Genomic DNA, 23,697 nt, shown 5'->3' with positions numbered 1-23,697 from the left:
GCATAGAAAAATAGAAATTAGTCAGGAGAAATTTAAAGAGTGACAAGGAACCAAAATATTTGCACTTAGAAAATACAAAAAATGTTATAAAATAAATACCCATAGGATCCTTTGACATTGCTGGTCTTGACGGTGGACTTGGGTCTCCTAGTCCAACTTCATTTTCAGCTTTGACACGGAACTGGTATTCATGGTCAGGAATCAGATTTGTAACCTTCATACGTCTCTCTGGGATTGGACTCTTGGTGACTGCTACCCATCTAATAGATCGTTTTTCTTTTTTCTCCAATATATATCCTGTGATTGATTTTCCACCATCATCTTCTGGCGCATTCCATACAACAGTCATTTCTTCCTTGCTAACTTTAGTGATCTCTGGTGCATCTGGAGGGCCAGGTCTATTAAACTGTGTCTTAGCTACAATTGGCTTTGTTTCTGTTGGTGGACCTGCACCTATTTTGTTTTCTGCTCGTACCCTGAAGATATATTCATTTCCTTCAATAAGACGAGTGACATTTGCATAATCGGTAATTATAGAAGAGGAAAATACGGACCAGACCATTCTCTTACTTTCACTCTTCTCAAGAATATAGTTTTGAATTTCACAACCGCCATCATTTGCTGGTGGGTCCCAGCTGACTCTACACCTATCACTTGCAATGCCAGAGACCTTTAGGCTTCTGACTTCACTTGGTACATCCAAAACATTCACGGTAGCATATGCTGTAAAGCTACCAGCTGGGTTAGTTGCCGTGATTACATATTTACCGGTGTTCTCTCGTTTAGCTTTAGTTATAGTGAGCTTGGATGCATCAGCAGTTGTTTCAATCTTAGCCCGAGGTGATCTGCTAAGATCAATTGCATCTTTGTCCTTTACCCAAACAACTTCTGGTTGAGGTTTGCCTCTGAGAGTTGCCTCAATTCTGATGGTTTCACCTGCTTTTACAGTTAGTGTTCCAGTTAGCTTTAGATCCAAGACTGGTTTCTGTATTTCTTGCTTAACAATAATATAATCTGTCTTCACCCAGTTGCTTTCACCACCTTCATTCTTAGTTTGAACTCTAAACTGATAGGTCTGGTTTTCAATACATCGGTCAGCCATGAAACTAGTGTCTTTAATAGTTCCTTTGTGTAATCTTTCCCATTCATCTGAATCCTTTAACCTTCTTTCGACATGATAATACAGGTTAGGACTACCACCATCATATTCGGGCCTTTTCCAATTAAGCAAGACAAATGTCTTTCCTATATCAGCAACATGAAAATTTTCGGGTTCTCCAGGTCTTTCAATAGGATCTATGGCTAAAATTGGTGTTTTGGTTTCAATGGTTGGACCTAGTCCTACTTTGTTTTCTGCACATACACGGAAGAAGTATTCACGATTTGTCGTAATTGGAACTTTGACCACACGTTTAGTCAAATCAGATGAGATCACAGACCATCCTCTTTGGCTGGGTTGACGGTTTTCTGCTATGTAGTTGGTAATTTCTGAGCCTCCATTATCATCTGGATTTTCCCAGGCAAGCATACAGGAATCTTTAGTGACATAGCTTACCTTGATATTCTTACAAGGTCCAGGTCTATCAAGTACATTGACGGTAACGGCAGCTTGGGCATGTCCACTACTATTTTTAGCAACAATTATATATTTACCATGGTCAGCTCTGGTTGCCTCTTTAATCATGAACTGTATAACAGGGTAGTCATTATTCATCTTTACACGTTTGTCATCAGAAAGTATTTTGCCTTCTTTTGACCATGTAATTTCTGGATCTGGTCTGCCTTTAACACGACCAGTTATGCTAATAGTTTGTCCCACACGAACTGTGACCAGCTCACGGCAAATAATATCAAGTTCTAGCTCTGGTGGATGAAGAATGTCCTTTGTAATTACAGATTCTGGTAGTTCTCTTGGCTCACCTTCACCAACAATATTGGCAGCCTTTATACGGAATCGATATTCGTTGCCTTCAATAAGTCCAGGTACTCTAAAAGCACATTGTTCGATCAAGTTATCTTTATTAATTCTATCCCACTTTGTAGTACTCGCTTTCTGACATTCTACAATATATCCTAAAATTGGGCTGCCCCCATCCTTGGTGGGCTTTGTCCAGACTAAGTCAACAGATTCTTTTGTCTTGTCTTTCAGTTTAGGATTGATTGGTGGTCCAGGTGGTCTAATAGGACGCTTCGCTGAGACTGGATCAGAGATTGGTGACGGTTTACTTAGACCAGCAATATTTTCAGCAAATATTCTGAATTCATATGTATTTCCTTCAAAAAGTCCAACAGTTCTCAATTTTAGATCTAATACAGGCGTTTTATTCACCCGGATCCATTTACCAGTTGTTTCTCTGCGTTCCATAATGTAACCAATAACTGGGCTACCACCATCGTACTTTGGTATGCCCCAAGAAACTGTTACAGCATTTTCTGTGATATCATAAATTGCTGGTTTAGTAGGTGGGCCTGGAACATCAAACATGTACTTGGCAACAGTTGGTTTAGACTCTAGTGGTTCACCAATACCAATTTTGTTTTCTGCTCGAACACGCATAATGTATTCACATCCTTTCTGAAGACGTGGAATTTTCACTTGAGTGCTAGTGCTTCCAGAGCTAACAACACCCCAAGTTTCTTTATTAGTTTCTCGTTTCTCAACAATGTAATTCATGACAGGACTTCCACCATTATCCTTAGGTGGGCGCCAAGATATAACCATGTGCTGTGGTGTTACTTCGAGGATATTGATTGGACCAACTGGAGGACCGGGAACATCCAGGACTGTTAAGTGTAGACCCACTGTCTTGCTACCAGCTGCATTGGAAACAGTAAGTATATATTCGCCAGTATGTTTTCTGGTACAATCCTTAATAGTAAGCACTGTTGAATAGTTGTCAGTATCAATTTTGTAATTGCCTTCTGATTTAAGCTCAGTATTGTCAGTGACCCACTTCACTGAAGGAGGAGGAATACCTCTCATCAAAGCAGGAAGTCTGACTGTGCTGCCAGCCTTCACAACAAGACCTTCAATCAACTTTACATCGATATCCACTGATGGGGATACTATAAAACAAAAGCATATATGAACCAATGAGTATCATGAAAATGTCAATGAATTAGAGATTGAAAGCAATGAAAAACACAAAGCAAATAATGTGAGCCAATATAACTAACTAACCTAATTTCTCCTGGCACAGAATAGGTACAGTTGTATCTGGACGACCAAACCCAGCTGCATTTTGAGCTTTAACACGGAATCTGTATGTCTTTCCTTGTTCTAAGCCAGTTACAACACATTCTGGTATGCTAACAGTTTTGAATTTAATCCAGTCTTTAGCTTCTTCTTCCTGGTATTCAACTAAAAACCCTGTAATTTCAGAACCTCCATCACGATCTGGATAGTTCCAAAGAAGAGACACTTCTGTCTTGTCCACATCAACATGGTGTAAGTTCTTAGGTGGGCCAGGAGGAGCTATAGAAATAAGTTGATAACATGATAATTTAGTTGTTGTGAGCTGGTGGAGAAGTTGTGAGCTTGGCTGAGTGAAATTATTAATTTTATCAAATTAGAACTTACATATTGGATCAATTGCCTTTATAGGTTTCATTGATTCAATAAAGCTACTTCGACCATATTGATTTTCAGCAGCCACACGGAACAAATACTGGATGCCTTCCATTAAGTACTTAGCCATAATGCTGTGCTTTTTGGTTGTGGATGAGACAGGGATCCACCGAGGAGCAGCAACATCTCGTTTCTCAATTATATAGTTTGAGATAACAGCACCACCATTGTCTTCTGGTTCCTTCCATGTCAGATAGCATGAATCTTTTCTAACTTCATTAATATTCAAGTTACGCGGCGGACCAGGTTTATCTGAAAGTAATTAATATATTCTTAATATTATAATTACTGGAAAAAAGGCAAATAGAGCAAGATTGCATTAAATACACAGGTTGTTCCTACTATCTTTACGCTCCTACTATATTACCTAATACTGTAACTGTACACATAGCACTCTTGCTTCCAGCTTCATTTTCAACAGTGAGTAAATAGCATCCACTGTCATCTCGAACAGTATTACGGATTTCAAGCTTGCTGCTAACAGGAGTAATTTCAATATCAGCTTTCACTGGTACTTCCATGTCATTCTTTTTCCATGTGACCTTTGGAAATGGCATTCCCTTTATGGTTGCACTGAGGGTTAAAGTAGTTCCTGCTTTTAGGTTTACACTTCGAGTCATGTTAGCATCCACAAACAATTCAGGTGCCTCTGTAAAAGGAATAAAAATATTTTGAGTGATCAGAATCAACCACAGAACAGGACTAATAGTAAAACTCTTCAATATGGAATGATCCACATTGTATTCCTAAAATATACTCACCAAGCCTGTCTTTTGCTTGAACTGGATCGTGGACATTGGCCGGATCTGATGCGCCAGCCTGATTGACTGCCATGACCCGGAATTTGTATGTATCACCTTCAGTAAGACCCGTCACCTTCAAATGAGTTTCAGGACAGGAATCCGGAGTTTGATTCGCTTTCTTCCACTCTTCATCATCAACTTTCTGAAACTCCACTAAGTAACCTAATATTTTCCCTTTTCCATCATGACGTGGAGGTAGCCAAGTTAAATCAACAGTAGATTTAGTTTTGTCCACTGCTTCAGGGTTAATAGGTGGGCTTGGTTTGACTGAATAAAAAGAGTTAAAAATATGGTCAACATAAACCAGAATAGATACATTATAGAAGTTATTCTGAAGGAAAAAATAAATTGAGTATATGTTTTATATACCAATTGGATCTTTTGCAAAGATGGGCTTGGATGGTGGACTAGGATCACCAACTCCTATTTCATTTTCTGCTGAAACACGGAATTCATATTCACAGCCTTCAAGCAGGTCAGTTACTTTGAACTGAGTGTCTGGATAAATTGGCTCCCTAGATACTCTTGCCCAGCGATTAGACATGGTTTCTTTCTTTTCCACAATATATTTAGTGATAGGTTTGCCGCCATCATGTGGTCTATTCCAAACTACCACAGCAGAATCCTTAGTAATATCTTTTATAATTGGTTGTTCTGGTGCTTCAGGAACCCCTTTAGAGAAAAGAATAAAACCGGAATAAGAAAAATAAAACAGACGATTTCTTCCTCACATCTATTCAATATTAATATTTTGCAAAAATATTTGTTGGAATAGGAGGAATACACCTTTGTTGTGTACAACACATAATTAAAATGATTTAATATCAAAACCATAAAATATTTAATATAATACTTAATATGAAATCAGAATTCTATCTTACTTTAGGTAGACCTAGTTAGGTGAAAATGCAAAATTCTTAATTTGCTGTTCTGAGTATTTGCTTGTTTTTGTTTTGCTTACTATATTAACTAGAAAATTCTAAAGTCCAACACTTACTAAAACGATCTTTAGCTTTCATTTCTTCTGAAAGCAATGGATCACTGATTCCATACATGTTTTCAGCATAGATACGGATAATATACTCCCTGCCCTCAATCAATTTTGGAACTTTGCAGGTTGTTTTAGTAGTTGAAGAAGTAACAGGCATCCAAAGTTCTCGGTTTGTATCTCTTTTCTCAACGATATAATTAGTAATCATACTGCCTCCATCATCAAGTGGAGGTTTCCAGGAAATAACCATGTGATCTCTGTGAACTTCATGGAACACAACTGGGCCAACCGGAGGTTGTGGACGATCTGACGAAAAATAACATTTTGTTTCAATCCTGTTTTCTTCTTCAATCTTACAAGGTTTTAAATTGAGAAAGAATAAAAATAACTAACTTACCAACAACAGTCACTTGACAGGAACCCTTTCGTACCCCTGTGCTGTTCTCCACAACTACACAGTATTTACCCGAGTCACCACGAATACCTTTCAGAATCACCAGAGACAATTTTGAGGGTGTCGTGTTTATCTTTAGGCGATCAGTTTCTTCAACTGCAACATCATCCTTAAACCAAGAAAGCTTTGGGGCAGGTTTCCCTTTATATTGTCCTGTCAGATTGAAGGATTCACCAACGCGCACAACAAACTTGTCGCGGAAATCCAACTCAAGTATTGGTGGTTCTAAGGAAAATAATATGCTGTTATTGCCTTTCTGGAAAATAAAAGAGATATTTCTTAAAACATTTATGAAAGAAGTCTTACCAAGTTGATCCTTGCAAGTTATTGGTTTTGTGCAGAATGATGGTTTGCCCTGTCCAACTTCATTCACTGCACTGACACGGTATTCATAAGTGTCACCTTCCTTTAATCCACTATGTTTGAAAATCCGATCTAACAATTTCTCTTTGGTAAGCTTGATGAACTTTTCTTTGCCGATAAGACGACACTCAAGAATGTACATCGTAATGTCCGAGCCACCATCGTATTTAGGAGGGTTCCATTTCAAGCTAACTGATTGCTTTGTGACTGCTGTTACTTCAAGGTCTTCAGGGCGTTCAGGGACAGCTGCAAATTAGAAACAATATATTAAAATTAATGTATTCAGTGGTTACCACTGATTTCTTTAATACCTAAAGATGGGGAAAACATGTAACTAGAAAGATTACTTACACATTGGTTCTTTAACTATAGTTTCTTGCATTGTCTGCACCCATGGGCCCATTCCTATGATATTTTCAGCTGCAATTCTAAAGAAATAGCTACTTCCTTGAATTAGTCCCTGAGCAATAGCATTCTGCCTTGTAACTGTGTATGTGACAGGGGACCAGCCTCGACGTTCAGCTTCACGTTTTTCAATGATATAATTGGTAACAGCAGATCCACCGTCATCATCTGGAAGGAACCAGGTTAATCTGCAAGAATCATTCGTCAGGTTTTCACAGCGGAAAGGTTCGCCAACTGGCCCAGGAACATCTGTAATAAAAAATATATTAATTTTACTTAGATTCTTAAGAAAAGTTGATTGCATTACGTGTAAAATCAGAAAGTAAGAATATTTACCTAAAACATCAACAATAATTGTCTTTCTTCTTTCACCTCCTGCATTCTTCGCAATGAGATTGTACACACCTTGATGCTTTCTCTGACATTTCTTAATAACAAGAGCAGAACTGATAGCTGTTGTTTCAATTGTAGCTTCTTCTGGTATTGGTTTATCATCTCTTTGCCATGTGATCTCTGGAGGTGGTTTACCTGACACATATGCCAAGATACGAATGACACCACCAGCATGCACTACAATTCTGTCTCTCACGCTGGCATCCAAGTTAATGTCTGGAACGACTAGAATAAATAAAAACACAATTATGTCAATTAATAGCATTGTCGAAGTAATACAGAAGAAATGCAGAAGAAAAGTCTTTACTTTTTTACCTGTTCTATCCTTGACTTCAATGACATCGGAAACCTCCCCTGGTTCACCAACTCCAGCAGCATTTACTGCCCTTACTCTAAATCTGTACAGGCTTCCTTCTTTCAGTCCTGGTACAACAAACTTTGTGCCTCTAACTTCTTTGTCTTTTACCTTTAAGAAACAGCATAAAAGGTAGAAAATATTAGCCAAAACTGTGCAACAAAGCTATGATGCCAGATTTCTGCCCCTTTCACACTTGCCCTAGAATTTCTGCTTTGCTTGGAGGGTGAAATAAGTCCTGTGCCTACAACAGATGTGCTATCATGTATATTGTCAATTGTTGTCATGGAAATGCAGTGGTAGGATGCATTTCAAACTTTACAACCTCATTTTTCTGTCATTGCTCTGGAATAGGAACCAATTCAGCGGCAGCAAGAGTACTGGTGCTGCACTCCGAGTTTGGGTCTTCTCATGTGGGAAGTTCTGAGAGAGTCATGTGATAAAGTGAGGCAGGCCAAAAAAGATGATAGGGCTTTAGGTTGCTGAAACCCTTCAGAACTTTATACCTTGGGGCCTTCAGCTGCTGTTCAAAACTAGCCAGTAGAGCTGAGGCTAAGGAGCAGGACTGCCACTGTAGGTTTGAGTGACTTCAGCTGCACTTTTGTTTTACCCTCATTTTATGACCCTGCCAAGGGGAGAAGCTGCAATGAGATTGCTGCTGAACCATTTAATAAGTAGGCCCATCAAATTTGGGCACTCTAAAGCATGAACTGGCAGACTGCACTTCAGGTTTGCTCTGTCTATCCAGCACCTGGCAAAGGCATAGGATAGGAACCAGAAATTCAGCCCTATATTTAAAATATATATGCATTTACCTTTTCCCATTCTTCCTTTCCTTCTTCCTTAAATTCAACAAAATAACCAGTAATCCTGGATCCACCATCTTTTGTTGGTGGAGCCCATTCAAGATCTACAGTTGACTTAGTCCAGTCTGTCACCTTAGGGAATGGTGGGCCAGGTGGTGCTAAAAAAAAGAATATTCAGTACAAACTATCAAAAACATGTTGTTAATCTAGATGCATTATAAAATACAAGTTTTAAAACTGGGATCTACGGGTTCATGAGAGAATGTAGTCATTAGGTTTCTGTGCTTGTTGACTTACTTGCTTGTTGTTTCTGTTACTTTACACTAATAAAAATATTGTTTACAATATTACATTGTTTGACTTATGGGTAGCTAAAAGTGTTAGAAGTTAGGGTAGTTGGTTCCTAGGAATGTGAAAAAATATTTACACTAGTTTTTTACTATTCATAGATGTCTCCCACATATACAAGTTTGAAAACCTTAAGCAGAAACATATACCTACCCATAGGATCTCTTGCTATCATTGGGTCAGAAGGCACGCTTGGGGGTCCAACACCTGCTGCATTGATGGCGAACACTCGGAATTGATAATTTGAGCCTTCAATAAGTCCAGTTACTTTATAGGATACGCCAAGTGGCATAATCCTAACTGGATCACGATTTACTCTATTCCATCTTTTCCCGGTAGTCTCTTTACGCTCTAACCAGTAGCCAGTTACTGGAGAACCACCATCATATTCTGGCTCTTCCCAGTTGACTACCATAGAATCGTAGGCCACACTACTTATCGTTGGTTTGTCACAAGCTCCAGGTACAGCTTTGAAAAAATCATATACATTTCATTGGTATTTTCCAAATCTACAACAGAAGTTAACCTTAGTATATTCCGACAGTAATTTTGAAATTAAAGGTAGAACATTTAATGCTCCAAAAAATACTCAATCACTCGAGCACAACATTTAAATCATTTTTGTTAGAGAAGGCACAGGATTATGCAGCCTGTACAATAACTGGTATAAGTTTAACTTAAGTATTTTTGTTCAACAATGAACAGACTTGTACTACTAAATATGAACTTAGAACTCAAGATAAATAATTTTGCTAGCCACTGTTAAATATGTAGAATTGAACTGTATGGATGCATCTTAAAGTCAGAAATATCAAATTATAGAACATCTGCAGGAAATTTATTTCAATACATACTAAACAGATTTCTTGCTGTCTCTGGTTCACTGTCAAGAGGTTCACCAACACCGTATTTATTCTGAGCCATGATGCGGAATACATATTCATGTCCTTCCAATAACTTGGGCACTGTGCAAATGCACTCTTTAACATTATTGGTAACTTGAATCCAAGTCTTCCTACTTGCTTCTCTCTTTTCAACAACATAGTTAGTGATCTTGGAGCCACCATCATCTTTTGGAGGTAGCCATGATAAGGTTATCTGTTCAGCGCTAACTCCTTCAAACTTAATAGGACCAACTGGAGGACCAGGACGACCTAAGTATTAAAACAAGTCAAAATATGAATATTTTCAATTACGCTAACTATGGCAAATGCCATGAATGCACTTTAAATTTCTAATTTTGGAAATGCAATTGTAAGAGATAAAATTATAAAAATGATTACCAAGAACATTGAGTCTCATTTCCTTGGAAGCTGTTCCAAAATTATTTGTAGCAGTGAGGGTGTAAAGACCAGTGTCCTTTCGGAGGGACTGATGAATTAGTAAAGTGCAACCATCCTCAGTCACAATTTTGTTGACGTGTTGATCATATTCTACTTTAGTTTTGTTTTCTGGTTTCTGGACAGGTGCTTTGTACCACGTCAAAGTTGGGAATGGTGTGCCCTTGACTTTGGCTAGAATGCTGACATCTGTATTTTGTTCTGCCTCTAAAAATTCATTAAGTTCAATTTCAGGTGGACCTAGACATGGGAACATTTAGCACATTTTAATTAGGTTTAAATTTGGTATTTTCTATTGTTACATTGGTGTGTTGTGACATAGTTGTGCCAGCACTTACATGTTTGATCTTTCACAATAATAGGTCCAACAGGGTTACATGGTTTACTAGCACCAGCTTCATTAACAGCTTTCACTCGGAATTCATACTGCCCACCCTCGTTAAGATCTTCAACTGTAAACCTTGTTTCTTCCACATCACGTCTATTGCATTGCTTCCAGGTTTCCTTCTTCTGTCCAGTAGGATCCAAGGAAAGACTTTCAATAATGTAATGCGTTACTGGAGCCCCTCCATCTTTCTTTGGTGGCCTCCAGGTAAGTGAAACGGAATTCTTAGTAACCAAACCAGCTCTGAGTTTTGTTGGAGGCTCAGGAGGGTCTGAAATATATAAGTAGTCATCAAAAAAATCCTAACAAAAAGCATAAACACTAAAATGAATTATACTGATTTTTGAACTAGACCAGTATATGTTTTTCTAACTATAAACTTACAAATTGGATCTCTAGCCCTGGTCCTCTGAATGGTTTCTACTGGTGCGCCAATGCCAAAGCGGTTTTCTGCCCGGACACGGAAGAAGTACTCCTGCCCTTCAATAAGATCAGGCACAATAAATGATGTGCCTGCACAGGCAGCGTTAGCTTTTACCCAAGCCTTTCCTTCTACAGTCTTTTTCTCCACAACGTAGCATTTAATTCGATCTCCACCATCATTGTCTGGGGGTTTCCATGAAAGTTTGCAGGTACTTCTTGTAATGTCACTTACTTTGAGATCTTTTGGTGGTCCGGGCATATCTGTAACAAATAAAAAATAATTAATTTAATAATCACATTAAACTACAATTCGTTCTCTTTCAAATACAATCCAATAAAACAATTACATACCAAGAACATTTACTCTGACATTTAATGTCTTATGTCCAGCCTTGTTCTTAGCAGTAATACTATATCGACCAGAGTGACTTCTATTACATTCTGGAATAACCACAGTTGTCTTAGTTTTGATACTTTCAACCTACAAAAGACAAAAAGATGAATAATTAATCAGCAAGTAAATGCAAATTCCATTTCTACATTCCAAAATTTCCAACATGATACTGTAAAATAATCATTAATCATATTATTACCTGGGCATCAGCTGGGAGATTATGATCTTTATCCTAAACAAAACAGTAAAATATCAAATGTTACAAAATCTGTTCAATCCTTTATTCTTAGGAAAAACTATGACTATTGATGATTGATTTGTTCCATGTTAAGCTTGTCCGCAATTATTTTTCTCATGATGCTATACTGGATGAGTCTACATGTGATCTTCAGCCAGGCCTACATAATGGTTCCATTCATTTTGACCCAATGTTGATCTAAATCAACTTCAAACAAGAAAATACCTAATCCAGTCAAAAATGCAAACACAGCAAGTTAGAGACGATAACTGGGAGGGATCATAGTTTGTGAAAGACATCTAGGATTTAAAGAATGAAAACTACCTCACAAGTCACAGAATTGTTACAGTGCAGAAGGAGACCATTCGGCCCATCATTTCTGCATCAGCTCTTTGAATGAGCAATTCACTTAGTGCCATTCTCCCACCTTCCCCATAACCCTGCACATTCTTCCTTAACAGTTTAATTCCCCCTTGAATGCTTCATTTGAACCTGCCTCCACTACACTCTCAAGTAGTGCACTCCAGACCTTAACCACTCGCTGCGTGAATTGGACATCCTTCATAAACTGTACAGCCCACACCAAACTAAAACTAATTCAGAATGAGGTGGGGGGATGAGAGCATACCCATGTTGCTGAGCTTTAACCACTGCTGAAGAGATCTGTCAAAATATGAACCCTGATTTTAATCTAACCTGCCCAGTAGGAATGGGGCGGGTTTGTGCTATTTTATGCCCTGTCCAATTACACTCTCCATTGAAGTAAATTGCAATCTCTCTGCCATTCTCTTTAGTATTCCACTTTCCAATAACTTTCTGAGTAAATAAACTTCTCTCCCTTGTCACTGTTTCAATATCAATTTTAAGTCAGATGACTCAAGAAAAGGGGGACTAAATTGGATTATCCCTGAAATTGGGTGTGGGGATCGCAATGCGCAATGACCCTAACACATTCCATAACGCAGACCGCATGCAAACTTCATGCTGCTACTAATTATAATGATCATGGTTTGCATTCCAGCACTAAATGTGCTGCTGAGTGGCTGCACACCGCAGCAGGTGGCCCAGGTTCAAGCAAGGCTAGTACCACTTAAAGCCAGCCTGAACTATTTAATCTCAGGTTGCACCAGTTAAAGGTGAGCTCCATCTTGACTACAGCAAAGGTTGAAACTGGTTAGTGAAAAACCAGGATAAAGCTGCAAAAATGGCACCACAGGCGAGAGAGTGTGCTGAGATGCTGCTCTTGAGGCCTTTGTGCAGGAGGAGAGGGGTTTTCTTTTTTCAGGGGCCAGGTAGCCCTCCAGAAACATTCTGAGAAGGCAATGGGAGCAGGTAGCCATTGCAGTCAATGTCAGCAGTTCAGCCATGAGGATCTGGATGCAGTGCCAGTTTAATGACCTCATAGAAAGGATTATGATCAGTAAATGCAACTTCACATGCCACATTCTACTAACTACACCACTCAGCCTCATTTACCACATCCTTTTCACTTGCCTTCCAATAATCTCCATTAACCACAACTCTTACCTCACATTCATAGTGTCACCTCACCCTCACACATTTAGTGCTGCTGCAAGCCACACGCCGTATATTCCAGCTTTCATACACTGTCAGCTTTTCAATCCATGATGGTGTAATTATGCACCTCTTGCTTTCCCCGCTTTCCTCACCCCAAACTTGCCCTTGTGCCTTAATACCCAAGAACTGCTGCCTGTCCAGGCAGTGATGTGGAAGGTTGAGGCCAGGATGAACAGGAGATTAAGGAGGAAGAAACACCATCATTCAATCTAAACCCATGGTCCTTCACTCAGATACTGATACAGTTGAAATTTAGAGGGTAGCATAGAGGCAAGATCTGCAAGGAGTGAGTCACCAGGCATGAGTGGACTGCAGACAGAGCTGGAGAAAAGATCACATGGTTCCCCAGACCAGTGAAGTAGTAAACTGGTTCTGCTGCAGAAGAGATGAGGACTTAAATAAGGTGACCTACAGAAAAAAAACTGATAAGCATATACGCAGAAATGTTGGTATATTGACAAGGAGCATGGAGGAATCCAATTCCAACCAGGCACAGAGCTTTGCACAGAGCGTGGAGCCCATCCTTTCCATTGTGTAAGTGGTGGCCAACTCCATGACAACACGTGAACCTAACCATGAGGTGGTGTTCGATGACCAATGTCTCAGCTTCCATTGCAGTACAGGCAGAAATCACCAAACATCTGAGTGCTGCGGTGGAAGCTTAGACTGAGGGCATGAAATCACAGCTTATTGCCATGAAAGCCCAGCAGAAGGATTAGTTGAATATTGTATAGCATTCAGATGTTTTATTGGATCAAGTTGGCATGTAACAGTTGTTTTGCGGTGGCTTTTATTTCAGCCTTGTGGCCAAGAGGACACAGTGCTAGTCAGTGACAGAGGGATGGTAAGGTGTGTAACTGTTGCAGAATGGGGATCTCAGGTTATGTTCAGTGGAACTGTGGTAAAATGAGGTGATCACAGAGAGCCCGTGCAGAAAGATAATTTGTTCATTGCCTGCTCCCTTCCTCCTGTACTTCAGCTGCTCATTGTTTCCCTGGTGGCAAAGGTTGTGCCCTCGTGATGTGAGGTTACGCAGGACAAAGCAGACCGCTGCAAATTGAGATACATGCTCTGACAAGTACTATTGGGCTCCTCAAGTGTGTGGTCCAGACATCGAGTATGTTTGTTGAGCACTTCATTGGTCAATGGTCTGCTTTATGATGTTTCATGCATGGTTCTCACTATAGACAGATCACATGTAGTTGGGTTATGCAAAGAGTCACGAACTAGCTTTTAGACGGATAGTCCGTTTCAACCTGCGGGCACTCTTGGGTTTAACGTGGCGGTTCAAATGCTGAGAGAGCAGTGCACTGGCACAAAAAAAATACATCCTGACTGCTGCCAGGAAAGTAAGCATCCACCTGCATGACGTGCTGAATATGGTCAACTGCACGTTCAGCAAGTGGTGACCTTTGAGATTGCAGTACACCTCAACATTTAGATATGTCACCCACAAAACCGTGTGAGTGCAATCAATGGTGCCTTACACCATGGGGAAATCTGCTATCCTGCCAAAGCCATTTGAATTCTCCGCCTGCTTCTCTATGGTCAGAAAGGAGATAATGAACTCCCCTCCCTTGGCATAAACAGCTACTGGCCGCAATGTCACGCTCAGTTCTGAGATTGCAGGTCTGCTTGCAAAAGATGGTAGATTTCTATAAACATCTCCTTCGCAAAACAGAGTTGATTGCACATACCATTCCTGTCTTTGGTAAAGGTAAAATAAATGCTCCTAAATGGATAAGGCCTCCTGCTGAGAAACCATCACCTCCTCCATCAGTGAACAGCTTGTCCTCTTTTTGTTTTCTCTGCTCATTCTCCCTCTTGTGCTGCAGGCCAAGGGGGATGGTGACTACAGATGCATGTGTGGGAGAAAGTGGTGTGACTGAAGCCCTTGAAGTCAGAACAAAGTCTTTCACCGCACATGCAATATCACTCCCCATCGACTTCATCAACTAAATTACCCTGCACCAGTGGGAGGCATTCAAGGAGGAAACAGTGAGAGTACAGGGCAAATGTGTTCCCGTAAAGACAAAGGTGGGGACCAAGTCTGGAGAACGCAGAATGTCAAGGGATATAAAGGTTAGGATTAAGAAAAAAAGAGGAGCTTATGGCAGATACCGAGGGCTCAATACAGCAGAGTCCCTAGAGGAGTGTTAAAAAGTGCAGAAGGGGAACTTAAAAAGGAAATTAGAAAAGCTAAGTGAGTGCATGAGAACGCATTGGTGGGTAGAATAAAGGAAAACCCAAAGTTTTTTAAAAAATATATAAAGAGCAAGAAAATAACTAGGGAAAGAGTAGAGCCAATTAGGGACCATAGAAGTGATCTGTGTGTGGACCTGGAAGATGTGGGTACAGACCTCAATGAATACATTGCGTCGGTCTTCATAATGGAAAAGGATGACGCAGGTATAGACATCAGGGTGGAGTACTGCGAAATATTAGAGGAAATTAACATAGAGTGAGAGGAGGCACTAGCAGGGTTAGCAGCCTTAAAAGTGGATAAATCTGGAGGCCTGGATGAAATGTATCCCAGGCCATTGAGGGAGACAAGGGAAGAGATATCAGGGGCCCTGGCAGTAATTTTCAAATCCTCTCTGGACACAGGAGAGGTGCCAGAGGACTGGAGGATTGCTAACATTGTCCCAATATTAAAAAAGGGAGGAAGGAATAGATCAGGAAATTACAGGCCAGTCAGTCTAACCTCAGTGGTGGGGAAGTTGCTAGAAAGAATTCTGAGGGACAGAATATATCTGCACTTGGAGAGACACAGATTAATCAGGGATAGTCAGCATGGATTCGTTAAGGGGAGGTCGTGTTTGACAAATTTGATCAAATTTTTTGAGGAGGTAACCAGGAGTGTTGATGAGGGTAATGCATTTGATGTGGTCTACATGGACTTTAGAAAGGCTTTTGATAAGGTCCCTCATGGCAGACTGATCAAGAAAGTAAGAGCCCATCGGATCCAAGGCAAAGTGGCATGTTGGATCCAAAATTGGCTGAGAGGCAGGTAGCAGAGGGTGATGGTAGAGGGATGTTTCTGTGACTGGAAGTCTGTTTCCAGTGGGGTTGCGCAGGGTATGGTGCTGGGGCCCTTGATGTTTGTGCCGCACACAAATGATTTGGACTTAAATGTAAGGGGTATGATCAAGAAGTTTGTGGGGTGACACCAAAATTGGTAGGGTGGTAAATAGTGAGGAAGATAGCCGTAAACTGCAGGAAGATATCAATGGATTGGTCAGGTGGGCAGAGCAGTGGCAAATGGAATTCAACCCAGAGAAGTGTGAGGTAATGCACTTGGGGAGGGATAATAAGGCACACTATGAATGGTAGGACCCTGGAAAGTACTGAAGATCAGAGGGACCTTGGTGTGCATATCCATAGATCCCTGAAGGTAGCAGGGCAGGTAGATAATGTGGTTAAGAAGGCATATGGGATGCTTGCCTTTATTAGCCGAGGCATTGAATACTAGAGCAGGGAGGTTATGCTGGAACTGTATAAAATGCTGGTTAGGTCACAACTGGAGCAGTGTGTGCAGTTCTGGTCACCATACTATAGGAAAGATGTGATTGCACTGGAGAGGGTGCAGAGGAGATTTACCAGGATACTGCCTGGGCTGGAGGGTGAGATATGAGGAAAGGTTGGATAGACTGGGGTTGTTTTCCTTGGAGCAGCGAAGGTTGAGAGGGGACCTGATAGAGGCGTACAAGATTATGAGGGGGATAGATAGGGTGGATAGTAAGGCACTTTTTCCATTAGTAGAGGGGTCAATAACCAGGGGGCATAGATTTAAGGTAGGAGGTAGAAGGCTAGAAGGGGAGTTGAGGAGAAACTTGTGCAGTGGGTGTTGGGAGTCTGGAACTCACTACCCTGAGAGGGTGGCTGAGTCAGAAACTATCATAACATTTAAGATGTATTTAGATATTCACTTGCATTGCCATAGCCTCCAGGGCTATGGGCCAAGTGCTGGAAAATGGGATTAGTGTAGTCAGATCTTTGTTAACTGGCGTGGACATTATGGCCCGAAAGGCCTCCTTCTGTGCTGTAAACGTCTATGAATCTATGGAGGGGTGCATCTTGCTGCTGAACACATGTTCAGCTCTGCATGTTTAAGGAAGGCGTTAGCCAGAGTACCAAGGTTGAAAAAGAAAGAGCTGACATCAAGTAAGCATGTGATGTCATGATCTGTCTACTCTGTACAGATCTGGTGCAAGTTCCTGATGACTATGCCACTGACCGCTCCAAAACGACATTTGGTGCAGGCCATGCTGGAACTGTATGCACACGGCACAGATGCTGTTTTGTGACCAAAACGACATCTGTAGTGCTGACACTATGGATGCTGTGGAGCTAAGTTTTGCAGCCTGAGTCTTTGCCAGCATAAGATCAAGTAGCCACAAATAAACACACTTAGGCAGATCTGTCCAGGAAGGAGGTGGGGTGGTAATATCCCAGGGCATTGTGATTTGCTTGAGTATAAGAATTATGCAGAGGTGCTTCTGCAAATATCAGGTTCTGCTATGAGAATTGGAGTTTTGGAGCTTTTCCTGTTTTAATATGAACCTCAATTTCTGGAGGTGAACACTTTTGAGCTGCCTGACCGGTAGTACCAGCCAGAAACCCTGATTAATCATTCTTCTAAATATCAGTACACGTGGAGATGCTGCATCATTGTTAGTGCAACAATTTCTGAAAGGTGCCTGGGCACCATGGGCTAAAATAAAGTCGTGCTTTGAAAATTAAAGTGGACAGGGCTAAAAGTTGATTTCAGGCACAGAGATTGTGATGCATGATTACCCCCAGCCCAGTCAAGCTGAGACAGGCAGCATGCAAACTGAGTACTGCCTGTTCATCAACATGATTGCACCGAGCCCAGTGCAAAACATGCTGCTGACTGGCTGCATGCTCAACTGGGCACTTAGGAGTGTGCATGGTTTGCCCGACTTGCCGTTAACCTGTTCTTTTTAAAGGGAAGCGCACTCTTGCTACAACGGCTACCGAAATAGTCTCAAAGGGCGGAATTTCAACTGTGGCATGCTGTTCCTGATGGCGGAACAGGAATCGGTTGCTACATCTGCACTCTTGCTTTTTACTGGTTCCCACACAATTCCAATTAAAATTTAAAGTGCCAGTGGCTTGCACAAGAGACATGTGCGATCACACTGTGGGAGAAGCTTCTCAGTGGTGAAACCCACTGTCAGCTGACAATGCAGCAACTACAGGTGGGCTATATAGAGCCTCCTGGTCAAACAGAGAGGCTCTTCGTCATGGCCACAACTTTCCTACCCAACTCCATTGCCATTAACATAAGACTTATTGAGAGCACAAAGATGGCACGGGGTGCTTTTCAAATTTATGTTTCATTGCAAATGTTTCACATTACATTGGTTTCATGTTATTCATATGTGCATCATCGCTATTTGTTGAGACTAGCTTAGTCAGAGAGCTAAGTGTTCAGGCAGGCTTTATGGTTGGCACACATTGATGTTTACAGGGGAGCTGGGGACATTTCTTTATTGTGAGAGAAACAATGTTGTGTTTTTTTATTCACTCTTTACTGAATATTCCTGTTAGTGTCCAGTGTTGTACTCACCACTCTGTGGGACATGGCTGAACTTGCAGGCTCAGCTGGTCCTCACTTTTATGCATTGTATAGGACACTGATCGAGATCACTCTCAGCGGGGATAATAGAAATGTTATAGGTGAACTCAAAGCCCTATAAGGACTCTGCCAGCCAACATCCTGAGATGGACCCACATATGGACAATAGTGACACTGCCCTTTAGGCTCCTCATTTTCTTACCTTGACTAGCTGTTCCCACTACACCCAGGATGCCAGGCCCTTTCCATTTCACTCCTCCATGCTCCCAACCCTACACTCTGTCCTCCCTTGGATCCCTCTTCCATGCCTCCACACCTCCGACCCCTCACTACCATCACCCCACGCCTCCCCACCCACCACTGATGCGTCCTTGCTGGTTTGAGCAAGCTGCCATTCTTCTTTATCCCTCCCTTGTGCCACAGGGTTCAACAAGGAAAACAGCTGACCTTGGACACAAATGGCAGAAGCCGGCTGCTGCATACCACGTGTAAACAAATGTGAACCGGGTGCCATGAGATTCTTCTGAGCCACTAACTTTATCTTGAAGGGAAGTCACAATAAAAAAAGCTTTATGCTAACGAGTTTCATAGCAAGAAAATGTATGACAAGCGGGAACCTGTCACAGGATGGCGTGAGGCCTAAAATGCCACAAATATGTTGCTGACTTAATTCTGGATCTCAACCCGCTGTGGGGAAATCGAAATTTCAGCTCCTGCCTAACTCAGTCATCCGCATACCACATTTCCTGCTTTTGCAGGCTCCATTAAAATTCCCACCAAAGTCTGTGTTGGAAGGAAGAAGACAGCAAATAGAACCACAGGCCAGAGAGAGGTTCCCAGGTTGTTGAATGTGGCGCTAGAGATGTTGGCGTTGGAGGTAGACAGGAGGAGATGATGTTTCCCTCTAGGCAAGCCCTCCAAATATGTGGCCATGAAGGTCAATTCCTGGAGTCTAGTCCAACAACCTGGCTGCAGTGCTGCAAAAAGTTCAATGGCCTCGCACAGGTGATAAAGGTCAGCAAATGCCTCTTCAAATTGTTTTCCCTATTCACTGTACCATTAACTTATCATGCTGCTCAATGTTTCACAGATTCCTCACTGACCAATCGGTAACCAGGGCTCATGCCCAACATTCAGATGCTCCACCTCCCTCTCATACACTTACCAATGCTGCCAGCCTCATACCCACATCTCATAGCTTCCATATACCTCCAGCTATTCATAATAGGACCAATAATCACAGAGGCAGTTTTATCGCCTTAAATAATTGGAGTAATATCCCTCAATTTCTGCTAATTGTGAATGCACAAAATTACCTCTGACACCTGAAATATTTCAAAATTAGGAATTTTGGTTTTAATTAAATGTGCTAATTTGCTCTGAAAATCTTTAATAAACTTTCCACTTGACTTCCAAAATAAAGAGTAAATAGAAAAGCTGTTGCAATAGTTTCCATTGTAGGTGGTATGGTGGAGCATTGTATGCAACATAGCATGTAACATTCAGTGTATGTAACATCACCTATTGTTACAGCACCGTGACAATGACCTACATCTGATACTAAATTAGTGACAAAAAATAACCATGAGAAAGGCATCTGGTTAGACCTGGTTGGTCTGCAGCTGTATAACTGAGAAGGATAAATATTGCTCAATGTACTCAGGGGCATATTCTAGCGACCAGAATGCTCTTTAAGAGAGGAGAATTGGACTGAGAGGCTCGAACACCTAAACAGACGGAGTCTGTCTAACTTATTCTCCATTAATTTCATTAGAAGAAAAATAAGGCAAGCTGCATTACACATGTGTGATTTTCCCCATATTTGCCTTTCTGCACCAGTGATAGTTCACAACTTGATGGTATAGATGAAATCTATCCCATGGGTATTCTTTACAGGTCACCCAAGGCCTTGTGCAAACTGTAGCAAGTTCTTCATGTTTTGGTAGAGAATAAGTGAACAAAACATTTCACAGGGAAGTATCACTAAGTAGAGGGATTCAACTGAGAACCTTTCATTCTACCCCTAGCAGTCTCATAAGTGCAAGCCAGATGAAGCAAAAGTACAAATCAATTTCATCAGCCTCACAATTAAAAAGATAACACATCTACATCATCAAGGAATAGCAAACAGAATTAAACAGTTCCTTGATTGTTACAGTATATTATTTAGCCTTATCAAAGCTGGCAAATGAATTTCACTATAGTAACTTTCTAGAGCACACTCACTCAACCCCACATGCCCAAGGTATTTTGAATTGGCATAGCTCAGAGGATTCCTTCCAGGGACAGAGGTATATATCTACATACAATTAAAACATTTCATACCTTTATCACTGTCTTAGCTTCTCCTTCAAACTCCCAACTAATCTTTGGAGTAGGACGGCCAGTGACAATAGCTGGAATTCTCAAAGGTGTACCGGCACGGCAACTGAGGAAATCTTGTGCACTGACTTCCAATGTAATATCTGGTTCCTCTGTAAATCATGAAGGAAAATATGTTCGTTATAACTTGCAAAAAGTGTATTCTAATATTCTTAACTTCTAAATTTAGAGGTACTTACCTAGAGTTTCTTTCATAATTATTTCTGAAGTTGGTAAACTTGGTTCAGATTCCCCTGCAGCATTAACAGCTTTAATACGGAACCTGTACTTCTTCAGTGTCTGTAAGTTGGGCACCACATATTCACAGTTGGGAACTAGTTTATCCGGATCTGATGCTCTTTTCCAGTCCGATGAACCCTCCTCCTGCATCTCAACAATATAGCCTTGAATTGGGCTATGACCATCTTTTGCTGGGCGTTTCCATGCCAGCGATATTGTATTCTTTGTTTTGTCAGTGACTTCAGGAGAGGATGGAGCACTTGGTGGATCTTCAGAGAAAAAAAATCATACTTATGTTGATCTACCCTATTTTCCTTATTATGTTTGAATATGTTTTTGTGATATTTGCTTGCTTTAAGCAGAGTAATAAAACGTCAAATACATTTGACAATGTTACAAATCTCATCGTTTAAATTAATTAAAATATTATATTTATTATTGTATGTAGATCATTTTAGAATAGTTTTATTTTAATTAAAGTTTAGATCAACAACTATTCCTTTAGCTGAGACAAAGAAACATATATATTCAGAGATGAAACTTACCTTTAGGATCAGTTGCCAAAACAGGATCAGAAGGTTCACTCGGAGGTCCAATTCCAGCAGCATTTATCGCCATGACTCTAAACTGGTACTCAACATCTTCTATCAAGCGATGGACATTAAAGTTTAGGCCTTTTACAGCTGGCTTTGTCAGGGGAGCTCTGTTGACACGTGACCAATACACGCCTCCAACCTCTCTCTTCTCAATATAGTAACCTGTGATTGGAGAACCACCATTGTCCAATGGAGGATCCCAAGCTACAAGCATAGAGGACCTTGTAACATCAGACACTTTTGGTTTACTTGGTGGTCCTGGGAGGCCAAATGGATCTTTGATTGTCACTTTTTCAGACATACAACCATCACTAATTCCATACTTATTCTCTGCTCTGACTCTAAATTGATATTCTCCATCAGTTGTCAGTTTCCATACCTAAATAGAAGAAAACTTTGGTTACACATATAAAATTTGCTCAACTATATTAAGAAGTTTATGAAAACATTGACTTAATGCAGTAACATGAAAAAAGAAACATTACGCCATATCGTCTTTCAATGATACAGTTTGTGATCTCCTCCCATTCAGATTTCTTCTTGCTTGCATCACGCTTGTCAACAATATAGTTAGTTATTTCACTACCACCATTGTCCTCAGGGGCATCCCAGGTCAGATAGCAGGATTCTGCTTTAATGTCAGAAACTTTAAGGTTTCTTGGTGGTAAGGGTTTATCTAAAGTTAAAAAAGTGTGAAATAAATCAATATTTAAACAAAATAGTAAATTTTTGGGAATTTACAATATTTTCTCAAATTCTTTATTGCAATTGTTTTGTTTTCTCACCTAGAATATTAACATCCACAGATTGGGATGCTGTTCCTAGGCGGTTTGAAGCGGTAATAGTGTAAGTATCTGAATCCTTTCTAACAGTTGCAGGAATACTAAACTTAGTCATTGCATTCATTCTTGATACTACTTCAGTATCTATCTTCTGTCGGTCAGTTGATTTTTCTACCACAGTCTCCCCTTTACTCCATTCAATATTGGGAAGAGGAAGGCCCTCCACCTCAGCTGGAATGTCAATCGGTTCACCAGCTTTCACAGCTATAACACTTTTCTTAACTTTCAGTCGCAATCTCACAATTGGAGGCACTGTTAGGAAAATAAGCAAATCAAACAAGAACAAAAATGTTAATAAAGTATGAACATTTGGAAGAAAATCATACTTATATTTCCCATATGGAAAGGTCAATAGCACAAGACATAACTACCAAATGCATGTACCTTCATCATCTTGCACTATTACATTAAGAGTAATTGATGGTTCACTTTCTCCAATTTCATTGACAGCTCTGACACGGAAATCATACATGTTTAGATCTTCTAGGTTATCAACCACAAAAGTTGTATCTGGACAAACCAATTGGTTAACTCTCTCAAATGTAGGCTGGTCATGTCTTTTCTTTTCAACAATGTATCCTAAAACGGGTCGACCACCATCATTTCGTGGAGGTTTCCACTTAAGTGTAACTGTTGACTTTGTCCTCTCTGTGTATGTAAATTTCTCAGGCGATGTTGGTGGACCTATAATTAAAATACATTTCCAATTCAAACTGTGACATATCTGAACAGAAATTATTTAATTCTCCTGCTTTCCTCACATCTTACCTAGCGGATCAACGGCAGCTATAGGTCCAAGTGTATCGGAAGGACCACAGCCATATTTATTTTTAGCACAAATACGGAACATATATTCCTGTCCTTCAAGAAGACCAACAATATCACATTTGGATTTTTCTGTCTCCATTGGTTGTCTCCAGGAATGCATTTTAGCATCCTTTTTCTCAATAACATAGCCTATAATATCACTGCCACCATCATCCGTAGGTTCAGACCAGTTAAGTAATATCATCTTTCTTGTAACAACTACAGGTTTTAGATCCAGTATAGGGCCAGGTACATCTGAAAGAAAAAAGTGGGGATATACCATTTAGATTTAACTAAGATATTGATATAGAATATCAGCCTAATTTACATTTGCTTATTTAGTAT

General features: G+C 40.5%; 1 protein-coding gene across 50 annotated transcripts in view; it reads right to left on the bottom strand.

Moving 5' to 3' along the window:
* ttn.2 (titin, tandem duplicate 2) overlaps positions 1-23,697 on the bottom strand; it is a 694,778-nt gene that overhangs the window by 72,092 nt on the left and 598,989 nt on the right. For all 50 annotated transcript variants that reach the window (XM_078552010.1, XM_078551990.1, XM_078551964.1 and 47 more), the window contains 27 exons: positions 23,314-23,607; positions 22,930-23,229; positions 22,489-22,797; positions 22,189-22,379; positions 21,653-22,082; positions 21,068-21,376; positions 20,832-20,980; positions 11,288-11,320; positions 11,046-11,175; positions 10,656-10,955; positions 10,225-10,542; positions 9,830-10,126; positions 9,401-9,700; positions 8,700-9,014; positions 8,208-8,356; positions 7,353-7,503; positions 6,981-7,262; positions 6,591-6,893; positions 6,183-6,485; positions 5,820-6,101; positions 5,429-5,728; positions 4,801-5,103; positions 4,390-4,698; positions 3,996-4,277; positions 3,581-3,880; positions 3,182-3,475; positions 100-3,066 (listed from right to left, as the gene is read on the bottom strand). In XM_078552010.1, coding sequence (XP_078408136.1) covers positions 100-3,066; positions 3,182-3,475; positions 3,581-3,880; positions 3,996-4,277; positions 4,390-4,698; positions 4,801-5,103; positions 5,429-5,728; positions 5,820-6,101; positions 6,183-6,485; positions 6,591-6,893; positions 6,981-7,262; positions 7,353-7,503; positions 8,208-8,356; positions 8,700-9,014; positions 9,401-9,700; positions 9,830-10,126; positions 10,225-10,542; positions 10,656-10,955; positions 11,046-11,175; positions 11,288-11,320; positions 20,832-20,980; positions 21,068-21,376; positions 21,653-22,082; positions 22,189-22,379; positions 22,489-22,797; positions 22,930-23,229; positions 23,314-23,607 — 9,900 coding nt within the window. The remainder of the gene's footprint in view (positions 1-99; positions 3,067-3,181; positions 3,476-3,580; positions 3,881-3,995; positions 4,278-4,389; positions 4,699-4,800; positions 5,104-5,428; positions 5,729-5,819; positions 6,102-6,182; positions 6,486-6,590; positions 6,894-6,980; positions 7,263-7,352; positions 7,504-8,207; positions 8,357-8,699; positions 9,015-9,400; positions 9,701-9,829; positions 10,127-10,224; positions 10,543-10,655; positions 10,956-11,045; positions 11,176-11,287; positions 11,321-20,831; positions 20,981-21,067; positions 21,377-21,652; positions 22,083-22,188; positions 22,380-22,488; positions 22,798-22,929; positions 23,230-23,313; positions 23,608-23,697) is intronic.

Source organism: Cetorhinus maximus, chromosome 11 (assembly GCF_964194155.1).
Source record: "Cetorhinus maximus chromosome 11, sCetMax3.hap1.1, whole genome shotgun sequence".
Classification (NCBI taxonomy): Eukaryota; Metazoa; Chordata; class Chondrichthyes; order Lamniformes; family Cetorhinidae; genus Cetorhinus; species Cetorhinus maximus.
The sequence above is the reverse complement of the archived record's forward strand: the minus strand, read 5'-3'. Positions and strand labels throughout refer to the sequence as shown.